The sequence below is a fragment of the Mirounga angustirostris genome, unplaced genomic scaffold (genome assembly GCF_029215605.1).
Source record: "Mirounga angustirostris isolate CCGP_5_RB_7025 unplaced genomic scaffold, mMirAng1.0.hap1 SCAF_15, whole genome shotgun sequence".
Classification (NCBI taxonomy): Eukaryota; Metazoa; Chordata; class Mammalia; order Carnivora; family Phocidae; genus Mirounga; species Mirounga angustirostris.
The window spans coordinates 93,773,783-93,791,522 of record NW_026991723.1 but is presented as its reverse complement, the minus strand read 5'-3'; the positions used below and the strand labels follow the sequence as shown (position 1 = coordinate 93,791,522).

Here is a 17,740-nt window from a genome sequence, read left to right as displayed (position 1 = left end):
GATACTAGCAATGGACATGCGGAAACCAAAACTAAAAATACAATATGATTGCACTTATACTCAAGCAAACATGTAAGAGAACTTAGATGTAAATCTTATGAAACACGTGCAGGTACTGAACCCTGAAAACTGCAAAATGCCGAGTAAAGAATTCGAAGGAGACAGACCACACTCATAGACTGGAAGACACAACAGAATAAAGACGTCCGTTTTCTCAAAGTAACATACGGGTTTTACACAACTCCTATCAGGATCTGTGTATGTATTGACAAGATTATTCCAAAATTTATAGGAAAGAAAAGAAACGAGAATAGTTTAAACAATTTGGAAAAAAAGAAGAAGAAGAAGAAAGTAGGGGGCATGAGTCTGTGTGATTTGAGGACTTACGAGGCCACGGTAATCAAGACAGCACGAGCCCAGTGGGGAGATGGACACACAGGTCAGTGGGACAGAAGAGAGAACCCCAAAACATACCCACTCAAATATGCCCAGATTATTTTTGACAGAAGTACAAAAAAAATTAATGGAGGAAATAAAGCCTTTTCAACAAATGGTGTTGGAGCAACTGGACATCCACAGGCAGGAAGGGAAAAAAGTATCAGCCTAATCCTCAAACCTGATATAAAAGTTAACTCAAAATGGGTCACGGACTTAAAAGTGATATGTCAAACAATAAAACTTGCAGGGGGAAAAAAAAAAAACGTAGGAGAAAATCTTCAGGACTGAGGGCTGCCAAAGAGTTCTCAGACTTAAAACCACAAGCCCAATCCATGCATAGAAAAGCTGGTAAACTGGACTTGTTCACATTTAAACCTTTTGTTCTGCAAAAGTCCCTTTTATAAGAATGAAAAAATAAGCTACGGATTGGGAGAAAATATTTGCAAGCCACTATCTGACAATGGACCAGTATGAATTCAGTTAGAACATGAGCAGGTATATGAAGATGGACACACAGATGGTAAATAAGCGCAGGAAAAGCCATCCAACACCACTGGCCAGTGGGGAAACGCAAGTTAAAAGCACAGTGAGATTTCACCGCACATCTATCAGAACGGCTAAAACAAGAGTAGTGACAACACCAAACGCTGGTGAGGATGTGGAGAAAGTAGATCATTCACACATTGCTAGTGGGAATGTTAAAAATGTAAAATAATACAGCCTCTGGATAGCAGTTGGGTAGTTGTGCTCTTGGGCACTCGTCCCAGAGAAAACTTACATTCACACAAAAGCTGCATAGGAAAGCGTGTAGCAACGTGTTTGTATTATTTCACAACCTGGAAACAACCCCGTGTCTTTGAGCAGGTGAGTGCTTAGCCAGGCTGGGGCCACAGGGCAACAGGGCTCAGCAATGGAAAGGGAGAAACCACGGATGCCTGCCGGCTCCCGAGTTAGCCTCGGTGACGACAGCTAATCCCGAAAGGTGTGAATCCATTTTTATACTGTTCTTAAAATACAAAATCATGGACACGGAGGATGGATTAGTGACTGCCAATGGGCAAGGGAGGGCGTGGCTGGAGGGGGCAAAAGCGCACGTGCGTCCCGCTGTGGATCTGCGCCTCAGTCTCACCACGGTCTCTGTATATTGAGAATCTACAAGTAGCTCAAAATAAAATATTTAATTCTTTAAAAGGAGGTGTTAATAGCGGCATCTGGCCCGGGGCCGGCTGCAGGATTATCGTTCCAGAACAGCATCCAGCACACGGGAGACCTCATAGAACAGTGTTTATGTCCTCCCGTTTCAGGAGCTGGTGCTGCCTGCTTCCCTCTTCCTACCAGCTCTGGTGACAGATCTGCAGGTCTCTGTGACCACCCTGCTCCCACACTCCCTGGGTCCCCAGGGAGGAAACGCGTCAGCCAGGAGGGACTCTGCCCTCAAGGAGAGAGACCAGAGGCTGAGGGCAGGGCTGGAGGGCAGCTGGGGCAGGCTGGGCCTCGGGTCTCTGCAGGGCTCGTGGGTCAGTGGAAACGTGCAGCCCCAGGACTGACTCGGCGACGGGAAGAAAGAAACGGACCTCCTGCCCATCTGGGAGGCCATCCCCTCCCCCATCACTGCGTTCTCAGAACTGGCGGCTGACAGCAAGTGCAATGCCGGGGGCTCCTCAGGGTCCCCGCCTGACGGGAGGCTGCAGCCTTTCCCCGGAGACGCCTTTACCTCCTGCCACGTCAGCGGTGCCCACCCCCACCTCCTGCCCCGGTCCAGGTGGGGGAGTGCCTGTCTCTGGCCCATCCTCGGTGCTCGCTGGTCCTGCTGGGCTGTGGCTTTGTTAGGCGCAGAGCAGGTGCCCACGAGGGGTGAGAAAGGGCCCACGGTCGGAAGAAGGGCAAAAGGAGGGAGCAGGACAATGTTTAGCCACAAACACCAGCCATGGCAGACAGGGGCCTGGGATCAGGCCCACACCACCCTGTGCCCGTGGGGCTCAAGGCGGGTTCCTGCTCTCCCAGCTGGGTTTCAGCCCCACAGTACTGGGTGAGCACATGAGGAATGGCACATAGTGGTGAGAGGAACAGACAGAGGCTTGTCCAGACGAGCCTGGGGGCTGAGCACAGTCTGCTATGGACTGAACTGTGTCCTCCCCACCACCAAATTCCCATGTTGAAGCCCTAACCCCTAATGTGACTGCATTTGGAGGTGAGGAGGTTAAATGAGGTCATAAAGGTGGGCCCTAATCCTGTAGGACTGTCCTATAAGAACAGGAAGAGACACCAGAGACCTCTGTCTGTGTGCAGAGAAGAGACTGTGTGAGGTCAGCTGTCCACGAGCCAGGAAGAGAGTCTCACCAGAACCAACCCTGTCAGCACCCGATCTCAGACCTCCAGTCTCCAGTAAATGTCTGTGGTATTCATTAGGGCAGCCCAAGCTGATGAGCACACAGCCCTTGGAGGGAACACATCTGTGAGTGGAGAGATGGGTTCATCCCAGAGCCCCAGAGGGGGAGCCTCTTGGGGCAAGAGAAGGATGAAGAGGCCAGAGGGTGGACGAGAGGGTGGGAGATGGCAAGAAGCCACCAAGGAGCCCCCACCCCCCAGCTGGGACAGGGGACCAGACACACAGGCTCTTGCTCTCTGGGGAGAGCTGCCATTGGCTGGTGTGGTGGGGGCTCCTAGAGTGGCCTCCCCAGGGAGGAGACCGAGACACAGGACGGGGGGCAGGAGGTGCAGAGTGGGGCAGCAGAGTCAGGATGGCGCTGGCAGGGTGAGCGGCGGGACGCCCGGCGGACGCACTACCCGTGACCTCCTAGGAACCACAGTGTTCTAGGTCTGTCTGACTGCAGATCGGGGTTGGGGGCGGCCCAGGCGGGGGAGGAAGGCACAGGGTCATGAGGAGCCCAGCCCTGCCGTACAGCCTGAGAAGGGCCCAGGAGCCAGGGAGGATGGGGGAGCACAGCCGTTGAACGTGTCCCTCCACCCGGCACCTGCTCTTTCAGCCCTGACTCCAGGCCTAGTAACAAGAAGACATTAGCAACCATTCTCACCTCAGTATGAGCTTGCAGCTGTGGGCTCACCAGTGTGAGAGAGGGGCTGGTGAGGACAGTTGCCTGGGGCTGAGGAGGGAGGGAGGTTCCAGGCCCACTGCTCCACCACCACCCATGTGTGCAGGTTCCTGCCCTCGCCAGCCATGAGCCTAACCTCCCGTGGCCTCTGTAGGTCCACCAGCCACAGGATACATGAGCAGTTGCCCTCAGCCGCCTCCATGGAGGCAGGCAGGACCGTGACCCTGGGGCAGGACTACAGCTGCCTGGAGGAGCAGAACACTGAGGCCTGAGCCTGAAGAGGAGGCCACAGACCCAGCTCAGGTGAGCCAGCCCTGAGTGGTGGCAGATCTGCAGGAGCCCAAGGGAACAGAAGCTTCTGGGACACTCCCAAGCCAGATGGGAATGTGGATTTTCGTGTAAAAGCTCCTCCTTCTTCTTCTTCTTCTTCTTTTTAAAGCAGGCTCCATGCCCAGTGTGGAGCCCAAAGAGAAGCTTAAACTCATGACCCTGAGATCAAGACCTAAGGGGAAATCAAGAGACACCTAACTGACTGAGCCACCCAGGTGCTCCAAACCTCCTTCTTCTTAAATGTTGGCAACTAATTTAGAGCCCCTCTCAGAACTCCGGCCATGCCTCTTCAGCCCACCAGCCCCAGACCCAAGATGGGGAGCAGCCTTTGCCAGCTCAGTCCCCCCACTCACCCCGACAGCTCAGTGCGCCAGTCAGACCACGGGACCCAGGAGTGCACACATCCTAGCCCCCAGCCCAGCCCCAACCTGGCTGTGTCCCCTCCTTTCCCAGAAGCTGCCTTCCAGGACCCCATCCCCCTCCCACTAGCCAAAACTGGATTGATACCTCCAGGCTGCACCATCCACCTCCCCACCAACCCTCCCTGAAGAAGTTGGTGGGCCCTGGGTGGAGGGTCCCCTGAGTCTGACCTCCAAGGCTTCAAGGCTCACTCAGAATGAAACCTGAAGGCGTCACTGGCCAACTCCCCGCTCTCCTTCTAGCTCAGATGCCAGCTGCCCAGAAAGTCGTCTGCCATATCGGAGCCTGGGGCTTCTCTGCTCTGGGCCCCATGGCAGCAGGTGTGCAGAGACTGAGCCAATATTCCCTCAGGGCTGCAGTGTTAGGTGGCATGGAAGAGGTGCCCCCAAGTTGTACAGAGCCCCCCAACCCCCATCACACATGGGAATGCCTAGCCCCAGCCAACTTTCAGGATACCCCAGGACCAGAGCCTGAATCCTGGGGTCAGCTGCCCACAGCACAGCTCAGCTCCAGGAGGCTGGGCGATCTGGATCCCCTGCCCTACCCAGGATCACCAGGCCCTTGGGGCTGGAGGAAAGGGCTCTTCCTCAGCCATGCCCCTGGACACAAGGCGGGAGTGGGGAGTTCTGCAGGCAGTGCCCAGGAGGGGCCTGGCTCTGGCTACTTCCAGCTCCCAGATAGCATAAAGAACCCTAAGACAGAGGAAGAAGGGGGTGGGGGGACAAGAGAGAGGAGATACCAAGAGGCAGCAAGCAGAGGGGAGTGAGCTGGTCCTCTATAAATACCCAGCCTGGGGGCGTGTGCTGCTGAGCGAGGCCGGGACTCCACCCTACCCACCTCCTTTGGGTTACATAATCCAGCATGGGGCCCCGGGCCTGTCCCCAGACACCGGCAGACCCAGAAGGAGGCCACTGTCAGGAGGGAGGCACCTGGGGGCTGGGCACAGGGCACCTCTGCCCCATCCATCCCCAGCCCACTCTGGGAATGCACTCCTCAGTGACACCACAGCACCAGGAGGGCCTGCGGACCCCCTGGCCAGATCTGTTCTGGATCATCAAAGATGCCCCATGGATGCTGCCTGGAGGGACTGAAACTTCAGACCCCAAATAATGCTGGTCCTGACAGCCTCCCTCTGCTGCTCCAGGGGCCACTTGTTAGAACTCAGCCCCCCTCCCCTTGGTCCCAGCTATGCATTGAGGAAGCCATTTCCAGCCTCAGGTGGGGACAAGGAGAGAAAGTCCAGCAAACCCCCAACCAGACCCCAGGAATAAAGACTGCCCCCCCAGCAACCCCCAAACTGAGCAGATACCAGAGACCCCCCCAGTATCCTCCCAACCTGACCAGGCACCAGAGACCCCGCCAGCAACCCCTTGACCTGACCAGGCACCGGAGACCTCCCCCAGCAATCCCCCGACCTGACCAGGCATAGAGACCCTCCCCCAGCAACCCCCCAACATGACCAGGCATAGAGACCCCCCAGCAACCCCCCCCCGACCTGACCAGGCATAGAGACCCTCCCCCAGCAACCCCCCGACCTGACCAGGCACCAGAGACCCCCCCAGCAACCCCCAACCTGACCAGGCACCAGAGACCCTCCCCCAGCAACCCCCTGACCTGACCAGGCATAGAGACCCTGCCCCAGCAACCCCCTGAACTGACCAGGCACCAGAGACCCTCCCCCAGCAACCCCCTGACCTGACCAGGCACCAGAGACCCCCCCAGCAACCCCCCGACCTGACCAGGCATAGAGACCCTCCCCCAGCAACCCCCCAACCTGACCAGGCACCAGAGACCCCCCAGCAACCCCCCAACCTGACCAGGCATAGAGACCCTCCCCCAGCAATCCCCCAAACTGACCAGACATAGAGACCCTCCCCCAGCAACCCCCCGACCTGACCAGGCATAGACTCCCCCAGCAACCCCCCGACCTGACCAGGCACCAGAGACCCCCCCAGCAACCCCCCAACCTGACCAGGCATAGAGACTCCCCCCAGCAACCCCCCAACCTGACCAGGCACCAGAGACCCCCCCAGCAACCCCCCAACCTAACCAGGCACAGAGACCCTCCCCCAGCAACCCCCCGACCTGACCAGGCATAGACTCCCCCAGCAACCCCCCGACCTGACCAGGCACCAGAGACCCCCCCAGCAACCCCCCGACCTGACCAGGCACAGAGACCCTCCCCCAGCAACCCCCCAACCTGACCAGGCATAGAGACTCCTCCCAGCAACCCCCCGACCTGACCAGGCACAGAGACCCTCCCCCAGCAACCCCCCAACCTGACCAGGCATAGAGACTCCCCGCAGCAACACCCCCGACCTGACCAGGCATAGAGACCCCACCAGTGGGATCACAGTCATAGGATGGAAGACCTTATATGGAGCTGGCTCTGTTGGCCGAACCCAGAGCTCGGACACACCGGACACACGCAGCCCATGTCCAAACCCAGTGTTGCTGGACACTCAGACATGGTGTCTTCTGTCATCTCAAACTCAGACACAGGGTCACTCCATATTCAGGTGTGAAGTCACTTTTCGTCCACGGTGAGGCCCAGCTCCCCAGTCCCACAGTTGGACACACTGTCACGGCTCACCTTGGCCCATACTTGCTGGACCCCTCTGGCCAGGGCAGCTATCCTCTGGACTTGGCTCCCCAGAGCACTCTCCTACACCTTCACCCCTCTATTAGCCAGGCCTCCTCGGCGCCAGGAGGCAGGCCTGTCCACACCCCAACTGGATGGGAAGCAGCAGGCCTCCCAGTGGCCAAGGGCAGAGCCCAGGACCAAACTTCCTATGCAATGCTGCCTGCTCTCCTCTCTTCTTCCCACAGGAGGCCCAGTCCAGGGAGGCAGGACCCTGAGTTCTAATTACATGTCCTGGAAAGAAATCCCAGTTTAATTTGAAGTAAAATGAGAAGCTGCAGTTGGAAACGTCCCCTAGAGGAGCCAACTGCCTGAGCTGGGACACATTTCTCCGCTGTCCCCTAGGACCAGGAAGGGAAGCACGAGGCTGAGGCCATGACAGGAGCAGGGACACTCAGGGCTTGGGGACTCTGGGCCCTCTGCCAGCAGGAAGATGTCCCTGGGGTCTGCAGGGACCCTACCCCTGCCCTGACTGCCAGCTGGAATCAACCCCTCAGGACCAAAAGGTGGGGCGGGGCTTCCAAGGGGATTGGGAGGGTGGAGGCAGTGACATGGGGACAGCGTCAGGAAGTCAGACACAGATGGGTCAGTTACAGATGGGCTGGGGATGTGGGTGCCACCCTAGGGAGGTGGGCAATCCACCAGACCCGTGGGTCTCCTGTGGGCAACCCACCAGTGCTCCCTTCAGCTCTCCCCCAGCCCAAGGCCCCATCATACCTCCCGGGTTACTGCCCTAGGGTCAGCCCTGCACCGGCCCCTGCACTCAGAGCCCCCCAGCAGCCCCCGTGGCCTCCTGCACCTTCACCCTCCACTCTCCTCCCCATTCACCGAGGCCCACCCCTCCTGCCTGCTCCTCTGCTCAAGGGGCTTCTTAGGGACCTTCCTGACCCCCACAAAAGGACAAACCTCACCCTCAAGCATCTCTGGCCTTCTGCTCGTCACTGCACGTCACTAGCCCACGTGCCACGCGCTCACTGTTCACTGTCTGCCCCGGAGAAGGCAGCCTCCGTGTCACCACCGTGTCCCCAGCAACTAGAGCATTTGGCAAGTACCTTCCAAGTGAACGAGGGTATGGACGGCCAGACACTGAGTAAAGGAGAGAACGTGAAGAGAGATGGAAGCCAAGGAAGCGGTGGGAGACTGGATATGGGCAAAGGGAATCCATCCTTCTTCCCTCCCTCCCATTCATTCTCTCCCTTTCCCTCCCCATCTCATACCCTGTCCTTGTGCATCAGCCCCCAAGCTTGTCCCACACCACATCTCAGCCGATGGGCTGCTGCCTAGCTCACTGGTAACACCACAGTCTGAGAACTTGTGTGCCAGCCCTGCTTCCTCACCGGCCATGCCAAGTGCACACTCCGCTCCTCCCCCATTTGCCGCTTCGAGATCAACAGACATGGACACCAGGGTTCTGGATCCCACTTCCCCTCATCCACCCAGGACGTCTCTCCAGCACTTCCTGTCTACAGCCGCCGCTAGTCCTTGCCTCCCAGACTGGCACACAGGCTGTAGCCCTCGTCCTGCCCCTTCATCTCCCTCCCACCACTGCCCCAGCTTTCTGCCTTGCTTTGCTACAAAACTCCCTGAAAAGAAGAGCTGCCCACAGGTGCTCACCAGGAACCCTCCTCCGTCCCCGTAAGAGCCTTTCCCAGCAAGCTACCGTCAAGAACCCAGCACTTGCGTGTTGCTGAATGCCATGCTCAGCTGTGTGCCCCCCTCTTGCTCTGTTCAAGAAGAGCTCTTCCTTCCTGAAACACCATCCACTTTCCTCTTTGGGTTCTCCACCCACCTGACTGGCCAGTCCCAACCTGCAGACTCAGGTCCCTGGGCTCATGTGGGCAGCGTCCCCAGGGATCCCGTCTAGCTTTGGGCTTGGAAGACCATCGGTACACCTGCGTCCTGCATTGACACCTCCAGCCACAGCCTCCCCGAGGATCTAGATGGCTCACCCCTCATGTCCTTCCAAACTCATCATGGAGGACTTCTCTGAGCATCCCACACACAGCAGCCTCCCAGCCCACATTCTGCACTCCTTACTCCCTCTTCCACGTGGGAAACTGAAGCATGGTGTTTCCACTTATGGAGTGATCTTCATGGCGCTCCCACCCCCAGGCACCGTGATGGCCATGAAGCGCACAGGTCAAGACCTGTCCTTGTCAAGCATATATTCAGGGGCGGGGGCGGCGGAGGGCACAACTAAACCTCACATGTAAGTGAAGGATAATGATCTAGGAAGACTGTTTACACTAAGAAGAAACAGTAGGGTTGCGGAGACTGTGCCCCCTGGGCAGAGGCTCAGTAGTCTTGTTCACAGCTGTGTCCTCAGCGCCTGGCAGAGGCTCAGCAAATTCTGCACAAATGAGTACTGAGTGGTTAACAAATGACGATTAGCAGGGGGAGTGTCGGAAGAGGGCAGCTCCAGCAACAGAGGCATGGATGAGAGGGAATGTAGGAGGGCAGCCCCTCAGCTCATTCCCGTGGAGCTAGGACTAGGTGCCGTGACCCCCGTGCCAAGGGTGAACGTAGGCTTGGTTTACAGGAGAGTATATGAGCGTAAGAGGGTTCCCTGAGGCAGGGGTGGAGTCCCCGTCCCACCCCAGGCTCCTCTCATGACCCGGACACCAGCCTCAGAAGCATACAGACCCCAGCTGGCCTCGAGGGACAAGCTGGGCTTCACCAAGCAACGCAGCCTCCCCAGCCAGAGTCCCTCCCCTCCCTACCAAGTAAACCCTAATTAAAAACAACAAAGTAATGAGAAGTAATGCCCCTCCCATGGCTACCCACAGGGACCTCAGCTCAGGAGGGGTTGGGTCAGGGCAGCTCCCTGGATTCCCCACTGGCTAGCACTCACGCCGAAACAGACCTGGGGCCTCCTCCTACCCCACAGCCACATGCACCCAGGTTCACAAGTCCCGTGAGCTGCAAGCAGGAGCAACACAGCAGGTTCCCTGCGTGACTCTGGGCCCACACGTGAGCCCCCTACCCACCCGGGGGTCCCCTCCCAACGTGGAGACACCTCTGGGGATGATGTGCAGAGAGAGGGAGCTTGAAAACCACCGGGGCCAACTCCCGGCCCTCCTCCTGCAGACACAGAGAGCAGAGAGTCTGCGTCCCGGATGAGAGACAAAGAACACGGCCAAAAAGAGAAAGACAGCAAGAAAGAATGAGAGGGAAAGAAACAGAGACAGAGAGGACAAAGGAGAGCGAAAGGGTCAGAAATGCAGAAAGGGTTAGAAATACAGAGACAGGACCAAGAAAGTTGGGGAGAAGGAGGGAAGGAGGGACAGAGACGCCGAGAGATTGGGGGGCGGTGGACAACAGAACGGCAGGAGAGAAGTACTCGGGAAGAAGCAAGGGAAGATCAAAGAGAAAAGACATGGACAGATGGAGGGGTCTCCAAAGAAGGGTCAGGGACCAGCATTAAGGTCTCAGGACCCTTGGGACCCTCTCCCTAGGGCTTCCAGAAGGTGGGCCCATCCTCTTCTCTCTTGTGTGTCCCAGAGCAAGGAGAGCAGCCCGGGGTGCCCTACCCTCAGGAGGTCCCTCCCACCCTCGCTGAGGGACCAGCAACCTGGACCGGGAATCGGAAGACCAGGGGTCCTGCCAAGGGGTCAGTGGGGGCTCCTCTGCCTCCCTGCCTTGTTCCCAGAAGCCCAAACACTCAGCACCAAAGATCGCATCCTGGGAGGCAGGGTCACACCACCCAGCCCGCTCCCAGCAGGGCAGAACACAGAGCACCCCCCACCTCAGTAACCCGTTAATTCAGCAGACACTCTCTGATCTCTCCTGGGGGCCCGCCCCAAACGAGGCTCTGGGGACACCCTGAAAAATAAGACACCATTCTTGTCCTGAGGGACTCACGTCTAGAGAGAGGGAGTAAACAGCAGTGACACCCCTAGACACCCTACACTGCGCCCAGCGGACCGGGGGGAGTGCCCTGCCCTCGGAGGGGCCGCACTCACCACCAGCATCCCCCACCCCCCCCAGCAGCAGTGGTGCGGCTGCCGGTCTCCACAACGCCTCAGAGGGCTTTTGGTAAATTCTGCCCTGACCCCACACCCACCCTGGAGCAGGGAGCGCCCCTGTGTCCACCACGTTGTGGAACCCCACATCTCCCAGTAGAAGGCTCCCCACTCCCTTCCCTTCCCAGTCATCGTGAAACGGAATGGAAATCAGAGAGTTGTGCAGAAAACCTATTAATTCAGATCTCAGAGGCATCCGTGCCATCGGCGCTGGTGAAAGGGTACCATCCTGGGGAAAAGCACGAGGCAGGAGGAGCCCCAGACAGTTCCGTCGTCCCTCCAGGGACACCTGCCAGACGAGAGCCAGCTCGGCACTGATGCTCGCCGGCGTGTGCCACAGACACTCTGGGCCGAGCCAACAGCAGTTGGAGCAAACAGGGAAGCAGGACCCCAGGACAGGGCAGCACCCTGAGGGCCTGGCTCGGGAGCCCAGAGGCAATTTAGCCAAGTCTGTGTCTTCTCACATGCAGGGAGCCCGGAGAGGCTTGAGCCCCAGACCTGGGGCTTTCATGGTCACCTCCTCCCTCCTGTGCCTTCTGCCCAAACCACCTCCACACGTGTGCTCACCTGCACCAAGGCAGGTTAAGGGGTCGTTGGGCAGCTTCTGCCCAGCACAAGGGTGGAGGCCCTGGCCACAATCACCCTTCCTTGGGAAGGAGTGTTCTGGGCCACAGTGGGGCCTGTTCCCTCCTCTCTGATCTGGGTTCTGAGCCTCTCCGGGGACCACAAGGCCCCAGGGAAGAAGAGACTGCAGTCCCTGGCCTGGGGTGGGGCCTCTGGGGCCTGGGCTGTGCAAACAGGTCCTCTGGAGCAAATTCCCCAAGCACTCACCCACTCCACCCCTAGAACAGAAGCTCCAGCCTTCAGCCTGCTGGCCAGAGAAGCAGGGCAGGGGCTCTAAAGGACCCGCCAGGCAGATGGAGAGACTGAGACCCCGAAGGGTAGCGGCTCAGTGGCGACAAGCAGGGTGCTCTGTCTGCACCCCGCACCCCAGCCCGTCCCCAAGTCAACTTCTAGACCTCCTGGGTTGTCTTGGGAATCACAAAGTGGTAATTATCAGGGTCCATTTGAGGAGGAAAGGACACACTGATCAAGCACCTTCCTGGAGCCAGAAACCGTGGAAACACATACCGTTGACAAGCTCATCCACACACAGCACAGAGCGCTAAGAACGCGCTTCCCAGGGAGCTCTTCGGGCAGGAAACAGCTTAGCGGAGCACGTGCGTGGTGCCTCCCCCAGACCACAGGCCGACATGGGCATGGGTTGGAGCCCAGAGCCCTCCCCCTGCCCGGGGAAGCCCCTCCCCCACGGTAGCCCAGCCACGGAGGCAGCGGGCCCACACCCGTGGCTCTGCAAGTGAGTGTTTTCACCTGACACAGAACACTGAGCGTGGGCCCTTCAGCCAAGATCTCCACACCCGGGCAACCGCCCAGTCCCACACGGCGGGGGGGGCAATCGGGCGTTTCCTCACACGCAGCCACCTGCACCCGCCGCGGCCCAGTGTGGACACTGCTGCCCAACCTCCAGCCCCAAGAAGGGCACAGCCTGGGCCCTGGCCGCCTACCCTGTGAGAACCACCACGAAGTCCATGACGTTCCAGCCGTTCCGTAAGTAGGAGCCCTTGTGGAAGACAAAGCCCAGGGCTATGATCTTGATCCCCGCCTCAAAGCAGAAGATGCCAATGAAATAGGGCTCTGTGTCGTCCTGAGGAGAAGCAGAGAGAGGGTCGCCACCACCCCCAGTCCGGCAGGCCACACTCACTGCCCAGGTCTGCCGCTCCCACTCAGCCTCACCACCCACAGACTTCTCCAGCCCGGCACTTTCATCATGGGCCTGTTTGCTCCTCTGCCCTGTTGTCCCAACAGGAAATGGGGCCCTGCTCCCACAGCCAGTGACCTCCTAGTCACAGCGGGGAGGCATCCTGGGACCTCCTACCCTTCGAAGCCCTGCAGAAGGAGAAGCAATGTTGACATTTGTGGGCTTTTTCTGCAATCCATCCAACACCCCATGTGTTAAGCACGATTATCATCTGTTTCTAAAGGAAACAGACACAGAGAGGTCAAGGAACTGGGCTGGAGACTCACAGTTTGTTGGAACCAGAGCCGTACTCAAACCCAGAGGCGATCTGGGTCTGATCCTGGGCTCCAACCACTGCAGAAGTTGCCTGGATAATGTCCCAGCTCCCTAGAGTGCAGCCCAGGACCCACTTATTCATTCAACACACATCTTCTGGATAATCATAACATGCAAATGCAAATCTTGGGGGAGCAAATACAGCCCAGCCTCAGGGAGCCTCTGGAGAGCAAGACATCCAGCTAGGCAGCAAGGAAAGGAATTCCAGGTGGAGGGAACAGTGAGCAAAGCAATCTTGTCACTCAACCAAGAGCATCAACTGGGGCCAGGCCCCCCTGGTGCTGAGGTGCTGAGCAAGGTGGGAAACAAGTTGTAGAGAGCTCGGGGAGGAGGATGCCACACGGAGACACGCACAGACGGTGTGGTAAGTGACCAGGGGCATCGCTCACTTGGGGCTGCAGGGGAGGGGCGGGCCAGATTGGCTCCTAGTGGCTGCTCTCAGCTCAAACTGAGGGCCAGCGGCCTGTGCCTTCCTCCCCCAAGAAGCCTGGTCCTCAAGAGCTCTCCCCATCTGACCTGGTATACCGTCCGCCTGGGCCTTCCCAGCTGTGCACGGCAGAAGCTACCTCCCCGAGGGGCCCAGTCAGCCCAGTGTCCATCATGGCCCAGCTCCCCCATCCTGCTACCCCGATGCTGACTCATGACTGAAATCATCCCCCAGAAGCTTCAGGTCTAGTTTAGTTGGAGGGACCCCTCTCCCCAAGGGAAGGGGCTGCTGACATCTGGCCCAGGAAACAGCTTGGCTCTAACAAACACATCCTCACAGAAAGCTTCCGGACACACAAAAGAGCAGGCCAGAGCTGGGAGATGGGGTTGGCCCCCCCAGATCCCTCTCTTCATCGCTCTTCCCCCAGCCCCACTCTGGAGGGCTGGCTTGGGGAGGGGTGGGTGGGCAGACAGCCATGGGCTTGGTTGGGGGTGGAGCAGGACGAAGACCGCCAGCTAGGGTTCTGGCTACAGGCTGTGCGGGCAGTTGATGGGTGGCTGGAAAGCAGAGCCCCCAGAGACGGGGGAGCTGTGGAGGCCCCACCCCAGTCCAGGTTGGCAAACAATGGAGCACCTGCACGACCTAGCCTCCTGCCCTAGCAAGCCTCCAGGCCGAGCCCTGAAGCTGCCACAGCCCCTCCTCTCCACACCCCGCTCTGTGTTCCAGCCTTCTCTCCATCCATAGGTCTGAAGGCCAGTGTCTGCCCACAGGACTACGGTCAGCAAGGGCTCCTCAGGCCTCCAGGCCAGGCCCAGACTGAGCACATTCGGCTTGTCTTCCCAAGAGCCCACCCCCCATCACCACAAAGCAAACCTTCCCTCACCTGGGAGGCAGGAGTTCAGACTTGCCCAGATGCCCGGCTGGCCCACTCAAGCCTGCCACCCCGCAGGGACAAGCCTAAGACTGCCCTCTGTACACTAGCCTCCCTGTCCCTGACCGCCACCATCTCCTGGCCAGCTTCCTTCTGGCCCTAACACTGCCAGACTTCCCTGGAGGTACGGCCACACCCTGTGGTCTGCAGAGGTCCCCTGCTCTCACTTTCTCCTCTCCAGCTTCCAGAGCAGACGCCCACCACAAGCACGTGCCAGGCCAGCACGCACGAGGGGCCCACAGGAAGCCGGTGACCCTATCTGGCTCCACACGGGGCAGGAGTCACCCACAGGGGCCACACCCACTCAGGCCTGGCAGCACAGCTGTGCTGTCTTCACAGCCCTCCTCCCCACAACCCAAAGCCCTGGCCTTCCGAGCACCGCAGAAGACTGCTCCAGGGAGCCGCCCATTCCTGGTCGTCCATTTCCTTGCCTTCTTTTGGTGCCTTGCCCAACTGTGAGCAGCCCCAAATCAGCCTCCCTCTGTCCTCCCTTCCCCACCCCTGGGCCTGTGATGACAGGGAAGCGGCGTTCAGGGCCCACGCTAAACACTGAACAGTCCCTGTATCACCTCCTGCCTATCTCCACTGAAGCGAGGGAAAGAAGCTGTGGAGAGGACCAATCGCTTGCCAGAGTACAAGGAAAGAGGGATTCTCCTCTCGATGCCCAATGCCCCTAGGAGAGCCTGGGCTGTGTCTCAGGGACCTCAGGACCTTTAGCAGCTCTCCAGCCAGGCCCCAGACCCCCTCTCCAGACCCCTGCACCTGCTCCTCTCCCTGCTCTCAGGCCTAGGAGCCTACACCAATCCCCGGCAAAGGGTTCAGGTCAGAGGAAAGACGGGACTAGGGGACACAGCCTCACCTTTGAAATGAGGCTCACTGCTCCAAATACCACCCGCTGCCCCTCCAGAGACCCTGCCCTGGGGTTCTGACTGTCATGTGCAACAGGGGACACCACAGGGATCTGTGGAGCTCTTGACAGGAATGGGTGAAAATGATTCAGGACGTTTGGGAAGAATACTTGGGAAGGAGTGCTTCCCATATGAAGGGGACGGGATTCCCCATGGGGAAGGAATTCCAAGCAGAGCCAGGAAAGACAACTCTGAAGGACAGGCGGACAACCCCCAGACCCAGGACCATACCACAGGGACCAAAGACGATCAGAGCCCTGCCCAGGAAAGCCCCTGGGCAGCCAGAAAGGTGGGCACTCACCCAGAACCTGACATGTCCCTGGGCCATTACGAGTGCCCCTCCCCCACCCCCGGTTTCACCTAGTTTCCTAGATCAGGGCTTACGGCGGTGGAACTGAACAGCGCATCTGAGGTTCGGGGTGGCCAGTGGCCCGGGGCAGATAGCCGCTCGCTAACACGGCCTCTCTCACGCCATCCTTCCCATCAGGGCTGCGCTAGCTACCCCCGTCCTCCTGGCCCTGGGGGAGGTGTCAGCTGCCCGGGTTCTCACCTTCTCCTCCACTAAAAGGAGAAGAGAGCTACGCAGATTGCCCTGCCCGAGGGAGCTAAACTGAGCCACCGACGCTAAAGCGCGTGGAATCAGACAAGCGGCGGCCACCGCAGCCCCGCCCGCAGCCCCGCCGCCGCTCACCAGCCGCTCGGACATGGGCGTCTTGTCCCCGTCGGGGAGGTGCTGCTCCAGCGCCAGCACGATGCAGTTGGCGATGATTGTGGCCAGGATCATGTACTCAAACGGAGTGCGTGGGTTAAGGACTGGCCAGGAGGCGCCAGGGCGGAGGGGAGGCGAGGAGGCGCACGGCGCGCAGCGCAGCAGGCGCGGGAGGCCCCCTCCGGCGGCGCTGAGGATGACGGGTCGGAAGCCCACCCCGCCCTGCCCGCCCTCACCCCGGGGCCGCCTCGAGGCGGAGCCTCTGGCCGTCTGGGCGGCCAGCCCCTCGGCGCGTCCCGGCGGCCGTCAGCACCGCGGACAGCGCCCCCGCCGCGCTCCGCTCGGCTCCCGCGACCCGAGGGGAGGGCCCTGCGCCCCCCGCGCCAGGCTGGAGGGAGGACCCCGCGCAGGCGCACACTCCCACCTGGAGACACGTAGCCACATGTACCTACCCAGGCACTCGAGCATACATGTACCGCGTCCCGCACGCGCGCGCGCGCAACACCGGCTTCATGTAATGCCCGCACACACACGCAAGCACCTGCAGCCAAGCACGCGCCTGGGCTCGCGTCCACCGGTGCTCGCACCTACACACACGGATTCGCCCTCGGGTGCCCTCCAGGCTGGCCGCGCGCTCTGCACCCACACCAAGGGAGTGAAGGCACGAGTCCAGGGACAGGGGGCTCCGCCCAGCGTCCATCCCGCTCCCGCAGCCACCCCCACCGCGACCACGCGCGCGCGCGCGCACACACACTCAAACACACACGCACACGCGGCGCGCGGAGGGCCCCGGAGCCCCGCCCCGCCCCCTCCTCGCCGAGAGCCGCGTCCCCGAGCCGCCTCTCCCAGGTCGCACCCTCCTCCCGACCCCGGAAAGATGGCCACTGGGCGCCGCACGCGTCCCGCCCCAGCCCCGGGCTCCCCCCACCCCCGCCCAGGCCGCCCCTCCCAGACCCGCCGGGCGCGGACGCCGGACGCCGCGCCCGGTCGCTGTCCCCTCGACCTCGGACGGCCCCCCGGCCCCCTCGCGGCCCGGCCCCGGCAGGATATGGCCACTCGGTGATGCGCTTGGCGTATTTGCGGACGACGTTGTCCTCGCTGAAGACGAAGAGCGAGCGGTTGACGGTGAAGCAGTTTTGCTTGACCGGGATGGGGTTGTACAGCGCCATGGTCCGCGCGCGCTGCGCGATCGACTGCTTGTAGAGGACCCGCTGGCCGGGCTGCAGGCCCCCCGGGCCCGGGCCGCCCGCCCCGCCGGCCCCGCCGCCCCGAGCCCGCTCCCCACCGGCGCCCCCATAGCGGCTGCCCAGCTCGTCCCCGAAGCGGACCATGGCTCCTGGGCGCCGCGCGCATCCCCCGGCCCGGCGGCCCCGGCAGGGAGGGCGCGGGCGCGCCAGCCAGGCGCTCGGAGCGGAGCAGCAGCGGAGCCGCGGGACCCACACCGGACCTCGCCCGGCCCCGCCGCCGCACCCGACTCCGCCGCCCGCACCACGCCCTATAAGGGGTCGGTCACGTGGCGGCGCCCGGCCAATCCGCGCTCGCGCCGCCCGCCCGAAGGCCGCCCGCCCCGCCCCCAGCTGGCCGCCCCCGCCCTGTCCCCCGCGGCCGGTCCCCGCCGCCCGCCCTCCGGGCTGCGCCTCGGCCCCCGGGCCTCCGCGCTGAGCCCCGGGCTCGGGCGGGCGCGGGAGCGGGCGCCGTCTGCGCGTCCCGCTTCGCGCCCCTGCGGG

The 17,740-nt window shown here is 60.5% G+C and overlaps 1 protein-coding gene across 1 annotated transcript in view; it reads right to left on the bottom strand.

Moving 5' to 3' along the window:
* Positions 1-17,344, bottom strand: part of CACNA1B (calcium voltage-gated channel subunit alpha1 B) — a gene marked incomplete at its 3' end in the record, with an annotated part of 162,821 nt that extends 145,477 nt beyond the window's left edge. Inside the window, exons 1-3 of the mRNA XM_064579164.1 lie at positions 17,064-17,344; positions 15,996-16,101; positions 12,470-12,609 (exon numbers count right to left, since the gene is read on the bottom strand). Coding sequence (XP_064435234.1) covers positions 12,470-12,609; positions 15,996-16,101; positions 17,064-17,344 — 527 coding nt within the window. The remainder of the gene's footprint in view (positions 1-12,469; positions 12,610-15,995; positions 16,102-17,063) is intronic.
* Between the last annotated feature and the right edge of the window lie 396 nt (positions 17,345-17,740).